Source organism: Taudactylus pleione, unplaced genomic scaffold, assembly GCF_031769625.1.
Source record: "Taudactylus pleione unplaced genomic scaffold, aTauple2 ptg003193l, whole genome shotgun sequence".
NCBI lineage: Eukaryota > Metazoa > Chordata > Amphibia > Anura > Myobatrachidae > Taudactylus > Taudactylus pleione.
Genome location: NW_028287549.1, coordinates 412458 through 426142, shown reverse-complemented (window position 1 = coordinate 426142; position 13685 = coordinate 412458). Strand labels below are relative to the sequence as shown.

Sequence of the window (13685 nt, the reverse complement as noted above, 5' to 3'; positions counted from 1 at the left end):
ACAGGCCTTTATTAGGGGAGGCCCAGCTGTACTGGTGGGGCGACCAGGGAGAGAGGTGGAATAATGGGGGAACAACGCAGCACAAAGAGGTGATTGGGAGGAAACAGGTCCAGGTTACACACATTTCGGTGACATTTCACGTTGAGCTGAAAGGGAAAAATAGTTCAATGTATTAGTACTGGATAAAACGCTTGTCACATTCCTCCCCCCTATCCCCTGTTCAATCACTGTTTCTTCCTCTTCTCGCTTCCTCTTACTGACATGAAAAAGGAACTGAGGGTGAGCAAGAGATCACGAGAGCCGCTGAGTAGGACATCTCCTCTCACTGGTGGGGACGCTATAGACAGACGGGCAGAGAGACCCACAGAGGACACTGGAGATGGGATACGTGTGGGGAGCCGCAATCCTCTGTCTTTATATGTCAGGTAAGACCCCCCCCAGCAATGTCAGTACAGTACCCCCTCCACCGAATATCTTCTATTTCTGCTCCCACCCCTTATCTGTGTGTGCCAGGTACCCCACATGCAGGTCTCCTCTACATCTTTCTATGCCAGGCTGGATACCCACTGCAGCCACTATTCCCACTCCTCCAGCCTCTACTCTTCTGCCCCCAGACTGCATAGCCGCCCTATCGTCTGCACCCACCTACCAGCTCCCAGAGGCTCTGCCGGCAGCCGGACTTTGCTGGGGTGTGAGGCACAAAGTTACTGGGACACTTCCAGTCTTGTGGAGGTCGTACATTTGCTGGTGGCGGATCTGTACTACGGATCTCTTCTTCTACCTCATCCTGTGTAAATGGTTGGGTGAGATGTAGTGACGGGGCAGTGTCTGGCATTAGGTGGGCTCTTCTCGTGTTCCCTGACAGTCCATGGCTCTCCTGACATGGGGCGTTATCTTGCTGATAAATGGGACTGATGTTACCTGCTGCCATGGAGGGGTGCAGCAAAGCAGCAGTAATGTCGGGTACTCTGTGACATACCAATATCGCTGTGCCTGCAGTAATACATGCAATGTATGCCATCATATCACCATAACTGCCACCACTGCATGCCCACCACCACCACCACCAGACAGCTAGGGCCTGATCAGATGCGTCCTGCACACAAGGATTTACAAGACAAAGCTTTCGGAGTCCAAATCTTCCATCACCTGCAGTAGCTACACCACTTGGGTCTACCCTGGACAAGGTTTCGTTGTGGTGGGCGACTGCCATGTACCACCCAGGACACAAGTTCTATGTATTGATATGTGCTGTTGCCATAATTGTACTCAGGAATTCGCTGACTGATTGCAGAACGTCAGTTACTCTACATAAGCTATGGAAACCCCCGGCCGTCCCAGTCACCGATGGTCTGTCTGGCCACTATCTCACTATATACCTCTACTATATAAAACAGGGTCTCCATCACATCTACTCTATCACACTGCTCCTCTATCATACTATACTAGGTACATATATACCCCATATATTACAGTCACTGATGTCACAGCCTCCCCCTATCACTATATACCTCTACTATATAAAACAGGGTCTCCATCACATCTCCTCTATCACACTGCTCCTCTATCATACTATACTAGGTACATATATACCCCCATATATTACACTCACTGATGTCACATCCTCCCCCTATATCACTATATACCTCTACTATATAAAACAGGGTCTCCATCACATCTCCTCTATCACACTGCTCCTCTATCATACTATACTAGGTACATATATACCCCATATATTACACTCACTGATGTCACATCCTCCCCCTATCTCACTATATACCTCTACTATATAATACAGGGTCTCCATCATATCTCCTCTATCACACTGCTCCTCTATCATACTATACTAGGTACATATATACCCCATATATTACACTCACTGATGTCACAGACCTCCCCCTATCATTATATACCTCTACTATATAATACAGGGTCTCCATCACATCTCCTCTATCACACTGCTCCTCTATTATACTATACTAGGTACATATATACCCCATATATTACAGTCACTGATGTCACAGCCTCCCCCTATCTCACTATATACCTCTACTATATAATACAGGGTCTCCATCACATCTCCTCTATCACACTGCTCCTCTATCATACTATACTAGGTACATATATACCCCATATATTACAGTCACTGATGTCACAGCCTCCCCCTATCACTATATACCTCTACTATATAATACAGGGTCTCCATCATATCTCCTCTATCACACTGCTCCTCTATCATACTATACTAGGTACATATATACCCCATATATTACACTCACTGATGTCACAGCCCTCCCCCTATCTCACTCTATATACCTCTACTATATAATACAGGGTCTCCATCACATCTCCTCTATCACACTGCTCCTCTATCATACTATACTAGGTACATATATACCCCCATATATTACAGTCACTGATGTCACAGCCCTCCCCCTATCTCACTATATATACCTCTACTATATAATACAGGGTCTCCATCACATCTCCTCTATCACACTGCTCCTCTATCATACTATACTAGGTACATATATACCCCATATATTACAGTCACTGATGTCACAGCCTCCCCCTATCACTATATACATCTACTATATAATACAGGGTCTCCATCACATCTCCTCTATCACACTGCTCCTCTATCATACTATACTAGCTACATATATACCCCATATATTACACTCACTGATGTCACAGCCTCCCCCTATCACTATATACCTCTACTATATAATTCAGGGTCTCCATCACATCTTCTCTATCACACTGCTCCTCTATCATACTATACTAGGTACATATATACCCCATATATTACAGTCACTGATGTCACAGCCCTCCCCCTATCACTATATACCTCTACTATATAATACAGGGTCTCCATCACATCTCCTCTATCACACTACTCCTCTATCATACTATACTAGGTACATATATACCCCTATATATTACACTCACTGATGTCACAGCCTCCCCCTATCACAATATACCTCTACTATATAATACAGGGTCTCCATCACATCTCCTCTATCACACTGTTCCTCTATCATACTATACTAGGTACATATATACCCCCATATATTACAGTCACTGATGTCACAGCCCTCCCCCTATATCACTGTATACCTCTACTATATAATACAGGGTCTCCATCACATCTCCTCTATCACACTGCTCCTCTATCATACTATACTAAGTACATATATACCCCTTATATTACACTCACTGATGTCACAGCCCTCCCCCTATATCACTATATACATCTACTATATAATACAGGGTCTCCATCACATCTCCTCTATCACACTGCTCCTCTATCATACTATACTAGGTACATATATACCCCATATATTAAACTCACTGATGTCACAGCCCTCCCCCTATCTCACTATATACCTCTACTATATAATACAGGGTCTCCATCACATCTCCTCTATCACACTGCTCCTCTATTATACTATACTAGGTACATATATACCCCATATATTACAGTCACTGATGTCACAGCCCTCCCCCGATCACTATATACCTCTACTATATAATACAGGGTCTCCATCACATCTCCTCTATCACACTGCTCCTCTATTATACTATACTAGGTACATATATACCCCATATATTACAGTCACTGATGTCACAGCCCTCCCCCGATCACTATATACCTCTACTATATAATACAGGGTCTCCATCACATCTCCTCTATCACACTGCTCCTCTATCATACTATACTAGGTACATATATACCCCTTATATTACACTCACTGATGTCACAGCCCTCCCCCTATATCACTATATACATCTACTATATAATACAGGGTCTCCATCACATCTCCTCTATCACACTGCTCCTCTATCATACTATACTAGGTACATATATACCCCCATATATTACACTCACTGATGTCACAGCCTCCCCCTATCTCACTATATACCTCTACTATATAATACAGGGTCTCCATCACATCTCCTCTATCACACTGCTCCTCTATTATACTATACTAGGTACATATATACCCCATATATTAGAGTCACTGATGTCACAGCCCTCCCCCTATCACAATATACCTCTACTATATAATACAGGGTCTCCATCACATCTCCTCTATCACACTGCTCCTCTATCATACTATACTAGGTACATATATACCCCTTATATTACAGTCACTGATGTCACAGCCTCCCCCTATCACTATATACCTCTACTATATAATACAGGGTCTCCATCACATCTCCTCTATCACACTGCTCCTCTATCATACTATACTAGGTACATATATACCCCCATATATTACACTCACTGATGTCACATCCTCCCCCTATATCACTATATACCTCTACTATATAATACAGGGTCTCCATCATATCTCCTCTATCACACTGCTCCTCTATCATACTATACTAGGTACATATATATACCCCCATATATTACAGTCACTGATGTCACAGCCTCCCCCTATCACTATATACCTCTACTATATAATACAGGGTCTCCATCACATCTCCTCTATCACACTGCTCCTCTATCATACTATACTAGGTACATATATACCCCCATATATTACACTCACTGATGTCACAGCCTCCCCCTATCTCACTATATACCTCTACTATATAATACAGGGTCTCCATCACATCTCCTCTATCACACTGCTCCTCTATCATACTATACTAGGTACATATATACCCCATATATTACACTCACTGATGTCACAGCCCTCCCCCTATATCACTATATACCTCTACTATATAATACAGGGTCTCCATCACATCTCCTCTATCACACTGCTCCTCTATCATACTATACTAGGTACATATATACCCCATATATTACACTCACTGATGTCACAGACCTCCCCCTATCTCACTATATACCTCTACTATATAATACAGGGTCTCCATCACATCTCCTCTGTCACACTGCTCCTCTATCATACTATACTAGGTACATATATACCCCATATATTACAGTCACTGATGTCACAGGCCTCCCCCTATCTCACTATATACCTCTACTATATAATACAGGGTCTCCATCACATCTCCTCTATCACACTGCTCCTCTATCATACTATACTAGGTACATATATACCCCCATATATTACACTCACTGATGTCACAGCCTCCCCCTATCACTATATACCTCTACTATATAATACAGGGTCTCCATCACATCTCCTCTATCACACTGCTCCTCTATCATACTATACTAAGTACATATATACCCCATATATTACACTCACTGATGTCACAGCCTCCCCCTATCACTATATACCTCTACTATATAATACAGGGTCTCCATCACATCTCCTCTATCACACTGCTCCTCTATCATACTATACTAGGTACATATATACCCCATATATTACACTCACTGATGTCACAGCCCTCCCCCTATCTCACTATATACATCTACTATATAATACAGGGTCTCCATCATATCTCCTCTATCACACTGCTCCTCTATCATACTATACTAGGTACATATATACCCCCATATATTACAGTCACTGATGTCACAGCCCTCCCCCTATCTCACTATATACCTCTACTATATAATACAGGGTCTCCATCACATCTCCTCTATCACACTGCTCCTCTATCATACTATACTAGGTACATATATACCCCCATATATTACACTCACTGATGTCACAGCCCTCCCCCTATCTCACTATATACCTCTACTATATAATACAGGGTCTCCATCACATCTCCTCTATCACACTGCTCCTCTATCATACTATACTAGGTACATATATACCCCATATATTACACTCACTGATGTCACAGCCTCCCCCTATCACTATATACCTCTACTATATAATACAGGGTCTCCATCACATCTCCTCTATCACACTGCTCCTCTATCATACTATACTAGGTACATATATACCCCCATATATTACACTCACTGATGTCACAGCCCTCCCCCTATCTCACTATATACCTCTACTATATAATACAGGGTCTCCATCACATCTCCTCTATCACACTGCTCCTCTATCATACTATACTAGGTACATATATACCCCATATATTACACTCACTGATGTCACAGCCCTCCCCCTATCTCACTATATATACCTCTACTATATAATACAGGGTCTCCATCACATCTCCTCTATCACACTGCTCCTCTATCATACTATACTAGGTACATATATACCCCTTATATTACAGTCACTGATGTCACAGCCTCCCCCTATCACTATATACCTCTACTATATAATACAGGGTCTCCATCACATCTCCTCTATCACACTGTTCCTCTATCATACTATACTAGGTACATATATACCCCCATATATTACACTCACTGATGTCACAGCCTCCCCCTATCTCACTATATACCTCTACTATATAATACAGGGTCTCCATCACATCTCCTCTATCACACTGCTCCTCTATCATACTATACTAGGTACATATATACCCCCATATATTACAGTCACTGATGTCACAGCCTCCCCCTATCACTATATACCTCTACTATATAATACAGGGTCTCCATCACATCTCCTCTATCACACTGCTCCTCTATCATACTATACTAGGTACATATATACCCCATATATTACACTCACTGATGTCACAGCCTCCCCCTATCACTATATACCTCTACTATATAATACAGGGTCTCCATCACATCTCCTCTATCACACTGCTCCTCTATCATACTATACTAGGTACATATATACCCCATATATTACACTCACTGATGTCACAGCCCTCCCCCTATCTCACTATATACCTCTACTATATAATACAGGGTCTCCATCACATCTCCTCTATCACACTGCTCCTCTATCATACTATACTAGGTACATATATACCCCATATATTACACTCACTGATGTCACAGCCCTCCCCCTATCTCACTATATACCTCTACTATATAATACAGGGTCTCCATCACATCTCCTCTATCACACTGCTCCTCTATTATACTATACTAGGTACATATATACCCCATATATTACAGTCACTGATGTCACAGCCTCCCCCTATCACTATATACCTCTACTATATAATACAGGGTCTCCATCACATCTCCTCTATCACACTGCTCCTCTATCATACTATACTAGGTACATATATACCCCATATATTACACTCACTGATGTCACAGCCCTCCCCCTATCTCACTATATACCTCTACTATATAATACAGGGTCTCCATCACATCTCCTCTATCACACTGCTCCTCTATCATAGTATACTAGGTACATATATACCCCATATATTACACTCACTGATGTCACAGACCTCCCCCTATCTCACTATATACCTCTACTATATAATACAGGGTCTCCATCACATCTCCTCTATCACACTGCTCCTCTATCATAGTATACTAAGTACATATATACCCCCATATATTACAGTCACTGATGTCACAGCCCTCCCCCTATCTCACTATATACCTCTACTATATAATACAGGGTCTCCATCACATCTCCTCTATCACACTGCTCCTCTATCATACTATACTAGGTACATATATACCCCATATATTACACTCACTGATGTCACAGCCTCCCCCTATCACTATATACCTCTACTATATAATACAGGGTCTCCATCACATCTCCTCTATCACACTGCTCCTCTATCATACTATACTAGGTACATATATACCCCATATATTACACTCACTGATGTCACAGCCCTCCCCCTATCACTATATACCTCTACTATATAATACAGGGTCTCCATCACATCTCCTCTATCACACTGCTCCTCTATCATACTATACTAGGTACATATATACCCCATATATTACACTCACTGATGTCACAGCCCTCCCCCTATCTCACTATATACCTCTACTATATAATACAGGGTCTCCATCACATCTCCTCTATCACACTGCTCCTCTATCATACTATACTAGGTACATATATACCCCATATATTACACTCACTGATGTCACAGCCCTCCCCCTATCTCACTATATATACCTCTACTATATAATACAGGGTCTCCATCACATCTCCTCTATCACACTGCTCCTCTATCATACTATACTAGGTACATATATACCCCTTATATTACAGTCACTGATGTCACAGCCCTCCCCCTATATCACTATATACCTCTACTATATAATACAGGGTCTCCATCACATCTCCTCTATCACACTGTTCCTCTATCATACTATACTAGGTACATATATACCCCCATATATTACACTCACTGATGTCACAGCCTCCCCCTATCACTATATACCTCTACTATATAATACAGGGTCTCCATCACATCTCCTCTATCACACTGCTCCTCTATCATACTATACTAGGTACATATATACCCCATATATTACACTCACTGATGTCACAGCCCTCCCCCTATCACTATATACCTCTACTATATAATACAGGGTCTCCATCATATCTCCTCTATCACACTGCTCCTCTATCATACTATACTAGGTACATATATACCCCATATATTACACTCACTGATGTCACAGCCTCCCCCTATCACTATATTCCTCTACTATATAATACAGGGTCTCCATCACATCTCCTCTATCACACTGCTCCTCTATCATACTATACTAGGTACATATATACCCCATATATTACACTCACTGATGTCACAGCCCTCCCCCTATCTCACTATATATACCTCTACTATATAATACAGGGTCTCCATCACATCTCCTCTATCACACTGCTCCTCTATCATACTATACTAGGTACATATATACCCCATATATTACACTCACTGATGTCACAGCCCTCCCCATATCTCACTATATACCTCTACTATATAATACAGGGTCTCCATCACATCTCCTCTATCACACTGCTCCTCTATCATACTATACTAGGTACATATATACCCCATATATTACAGTCACTGATATCACAGCCCTCCCCCTATCTCACTATATACCTCTACTATATAATACAGGGTCTCCATCACATCTCCTCTATCACACTGCTCCTCTATCATACTATACTAGGTACATATATACCCCATATATTACACTCACTGATGTCACAGCCCTCCCCCTATCACTATATACCTCTACTATATAATACAGGGTCTCCATCACATCTCCTCTATCACACTGCTCCTATATTATACTATACTAGGTACATATATACCCCCATATATTACACTCACTGATGTCACAGACCTCCCCCTATCTCACTATATACCTCTACTATATAATACAGGGTCTCCATCACATCTCCTCTATCACACTGCTCCTCTATCATAGTATACTAGGTACATATATACCCCATATATTACACTCACTGATGTCACAGCCTCCCCCTATCACAATATACCTCTACTATATAATACAGGGTCTCCATCACATCTCCTCTATCACACTGCTCCTCTATCATACTATACTAGGTACATATATACCCCATATATTACACTCACTGATGTCACAGCCCTCCCCCTATCTCACTATATACCTCTACTATATAATACAGGGTCTCCATCACATCTCCTCTATCACACTGCTCCTCTATCATACTATACTAGGTACATATATACCCCATATATTACACTCACTGATGTCACAGCCCTCCCCCTATCTCACTATATACCTCTACTATATAATACAGGGTCTCCATCACATCTCCTCTATCACACTGCTCCTCTATCATACTATACTAGGTACATATATACCCCATATATTACACTCACTGATGTCACAGCCTCCCCCTATCACTATATACCTCTACTATATAATACAGGGTCTCCATCACATCTCCTCTATCACACTGCTCCTCTATCATACTATACTAGGTACATATATACCCCATATATTACACTCACTGATGTCACAGACCTCCCCCTATCATTATATACCTCTACTATATAATACAGGGTCTCCATCACATCTCCTCTATCACACTACTCCTCTATCATACTATACTAGCTACATATATACCCCATATATTACACTCACTGATGTCACAGCCTCCCCCTATCACTATATACCTCTACTATATAATACAGGGTCTCCATCACATCTCCTCTATCACACTGTTCCTCTATCATAGTATACTAAGTACATATATACCCCCATATATTACAGTCACTGATGTCACAGCCCTCCCCCTATCTCACTATATACCTCTACTATATAATACAGGGTCTCCATCACATCTCCTCTATCACACTGCTCCTCTATCATACTATACTAGGTACATATATACCCCATATATTACACTCACTGATGTCACAGCCTCCCCCTATCACAATATACCTCTACTATATAATACAGGGTCTCCATCACATCTCCTCTATCACACTGCTCCTCTATCATACTATACTAGGTACATATATACCCCATATATTACAGTCACTGATGTCACAGCCTCCCCCTATCACTATATACCTCTACTATATAATACAGGGTCTCCATCACATCTCCTCTATCACACTGTTCCTCTATCATACTATACTAGGTACATATATACTAGGGGTGAGCGGGTTCGGATTTCTGAAATCCGAACCCCTCCGAGCCCCCCCGATCCGAGTCCGATCCGAGTCAGGCTCGACTTTTCCCGCCTGACTCGGATCTGAAATCGAGGCAAAACGTCATCATCCCGCCTTCCGAGTCTCGCGGGTTTTGGATCCTATATAAGGTACCCGCGTCGGCGCCATTTTCTCACTCGGCTGTGGACAGTGAAGAGGGAGGGTGGGAGTTAGGGCTGGCTGGGCTGTGTAGTGTAGTGTAGTGCAGAGTAGTGTTGTGTTGTGCTGTGCTGTGCTGCTGTTGTCCACTACTTCAAAGTCCATAGGGGCTGGCTGTGTTGCGCTGTGCTGCTGTTTTTAATAGGGGCTGTGTCCACTACTTCAAAGTCCATAGGGGCTGGCTGGACTGTGTTGTGCAGTCAGTTCTCCATAGGGGCTGTGTCCACTCCAAAGTCCTGTGCAGTGTCTCAGTCCTAAAGGAGTGCTGTAGTGTTGTCCAGGGGGTGCTCTGTCCATCAGGGGTGCTCCCCCCAAGTGCTAAAAAAATAATATATTTTCTGTGTTTGTGAATTGTGTGCTCAGTAGCCGCACGTGCATCAACAAAGTAGTGCCAAGCGTGCGCCTGTGTCATAAGTAAAGGGCCGGCTGGTTTGACCGTTAAAGCGTGCTGTAACCCCCGAAAGTACACTCCAGTCCAAACCAAAAAAAAAATTATTTTCTGTGTTTGTGAATTGTGTGCGCAGTAGCCGCACGTGCATCAACAAAGTAGTGCCAAGCGTGCGCCTGTGTCATAAGTAAAGGGCCGGCTGGCTTGACCGTTAAGGGTGCTGTAACCCCCGAAAGTACACTCCAGTCCAAACCAAAAAAAAAATTATTTTCTGTGTTTGTGAATTGTGTGCGCAGTAGCCGCACGTGCATCAACAAAGTAGTGCCAAGCGTGCGGCCGTGTCATAAGTAAAGGGCCGGCTGGCTTGACCGTTAAGGGTGCTGTAACCCCCGAAAGTACACTCCAGTCCAAACCAAAAAAAAATTATTTTCTGTGTTTGTGAATTGTGTGCGCAGTAGCCGCACGTGCATCAACAAAGTAGTGCCAAGCGTGCACCTGTGTCATAAGTAAAGGGCCGGCTGGCTTGACCGTTAAGGGTGCTGTAACCCCCGAAAGTACACTCCAGTCCAAACCAAAAAAAAAATTATTTTCTGTGTTTGTGAATTGTGTGCGCAGTAGCCGCACGTGCATCAACAAAGTAGTGCCAAGCGTGCGCCTGTGTCATAAGTAAAGGGCCGGCTGGCTTGACCGTTAAAGGGTGCTGTAACCCCCAAAGTACACTCCAGTCCAAACCAAAAAAAAAATTATTTTCTGTGTTTAGCCGCACATATATATCAAATCGATATAACATAAATGGAGGACCAAACTTTCTCCGATAAAAATAAAATAGAGAAAGATCAAGAACCACTTCCTCCTAGTGCTGAAGCTGCTGCCACTAGTCATGACATAGACGATAACATGCCATCAACGTCGTCTGCCAAGGCCGATGCCCAATGTCATAGTAGAGGGCACATACAATCCTAAATGGCAAAGTTCAGGAAAATGACCTTGAAAAAGACATTTAAATCAGCTGAAGAGAAACGTAAACTTGCCAATATGCCATTTACGACACGGAGTGGCAAGGAACGGCTAAGGTCGATCCCTAGTATGTTCATGACTAGTGGTTCAGCTTCACATGACGATGGAAGCCCTCCTCCCACTAAAAAAATCAAAAGAGTTAAGCTGGCAAAAGCACAGCGTAGAACTGTGCTTTCTAAGAAGATATCACAAATCCCCAAGGAGAGTCCAAGTGTGGTGGTGGTTGCGATGCCTGACCTTCCCAGCACTGGACGGGAAGAGGTGGCTCTTTCCACCATTTGCACGCCCCCTGCAAGTTCTGAAAGGAGCACCCACAGTCCACTTGCTGATCTGCAAATTGAAGATGTCACTGTTGAAGTACAACAGGATGAGGATACTGGTGTAGCTGGCGCTGAGGAGGAAGTTGGCGAGGAGGATTCTGATGGTGATGTGGTTTGTTTAAATCAGGCTCCGGGGGAGACAGTTGTTGTCCGTGGGATGAAAAAGCCCATCACGGTCATGCCTGGGCAGAAGACCAAACATTCCACCTCTTTGGTCTGGCAATATTTCTATCCAAATCCGGACAACAACTGTCTTGCCATATGTACCATATGTAAAGGTGAAATAAGTAGGGGTAGGGACGTCAACCACCTAGGAACATCCTCCCTTATACGGCACCTGCAGCGCGTTCATAAAAAGTTACTGTCAAGTTCAGAAACTTTGGCTAAGACCGTAAGCAGTCCAGGGACACCTAAATCCCGTTGTCCTGTTGTATCCACGCGCCTGCAAACCACACCGTCAACTCCCTCCTCGTCAATTTCCTCCTTAGTCAGGATCGGAAGTAGTCCTGCAGGCCATGTCACTGGCATGACTGACTCTCCTATCCGGGATTCCTCTGGAGGATCCTGCATTGCTACGCCTACTGCTGCCGCTGCTGCTGTTGCTGCTGCTGGGAGTCGTTCATCATCCCAGAGAGGAAGTAGGAACACCACTACTTTTACTAAACAATTGACCCTCCAACAGTCCTTAGCGAGGAGGATGAAGTACGACAGCAGTCATCCTGAAGCAAAACGTATAACTGAGGCCTTGACTGCTATGTTGGTGTTAGACGTGCGTCCGGTATCCGCCATTAGTGCAGTGGGATTTAGACAATTGATGGAGGTAGTGTGTCCCCGGTTCCAAATCCCGTCTAGATTCCACTTCACTAGGCAGGCGATACCGAGACTGTACAGAAACGTCAGAAAAAGTGTCCTCAGTGTCCTGAAAAATGCCGTTGTACACAATGTCCACTTAACCACGGACATGTGGACAAGTGGAACAGGGCAGACTAAGGACTATATGACTGTGACAGCCCACTGGGTAGATGTATCACCTTACGCAGCAACAGCAGCAGCGTCACCAGTAGCAGCATCTCAGAAACGCCAGCTCGTTACAAGGCAGGCTACGCTGTGTATCACCGGTTTCAGTAAGAGGCACACCGCCGACAACCTCTTAGAGAAACTGAGGGAAATCATCGCCCAGTGGCTTACCCCACTTAGACTCTCCTGGGGATTTGTGATATCTGACAACGCCACCAATATTGTGCGGGCATTACATCTGGGCAAATTCCAGCACGTCCCATGTTTTGCTCACACAATAA

General features: G+C 43.4%; 1 protein-coding gene across 1 annotated transcript in view; it reads left to right on the top strand.

Annotated features, from left to right (window-relative positions):
- Nucleotides 1-273: 273 nt before the first annotated feature.
- LOC148430778 (lysosome-associated membrane glycoprotein 1-like) overlaps nucleotides 274-13685 on the top strand; it is a 55032-nt gene continuing 41620 nt past the window's right edge. Inside the window, exon 1 of the mRNA XM_088466475.1 lies at nucleotides 274-425. Coding sequence (XP_088322601.1) covers nucleotides 380-425 — 46 coding nt within the window. The 5' untranslated portion in view covers nucleotides 274-379. The remainder of the gene's footprint in view (nucleotides 426-13685) is intronic.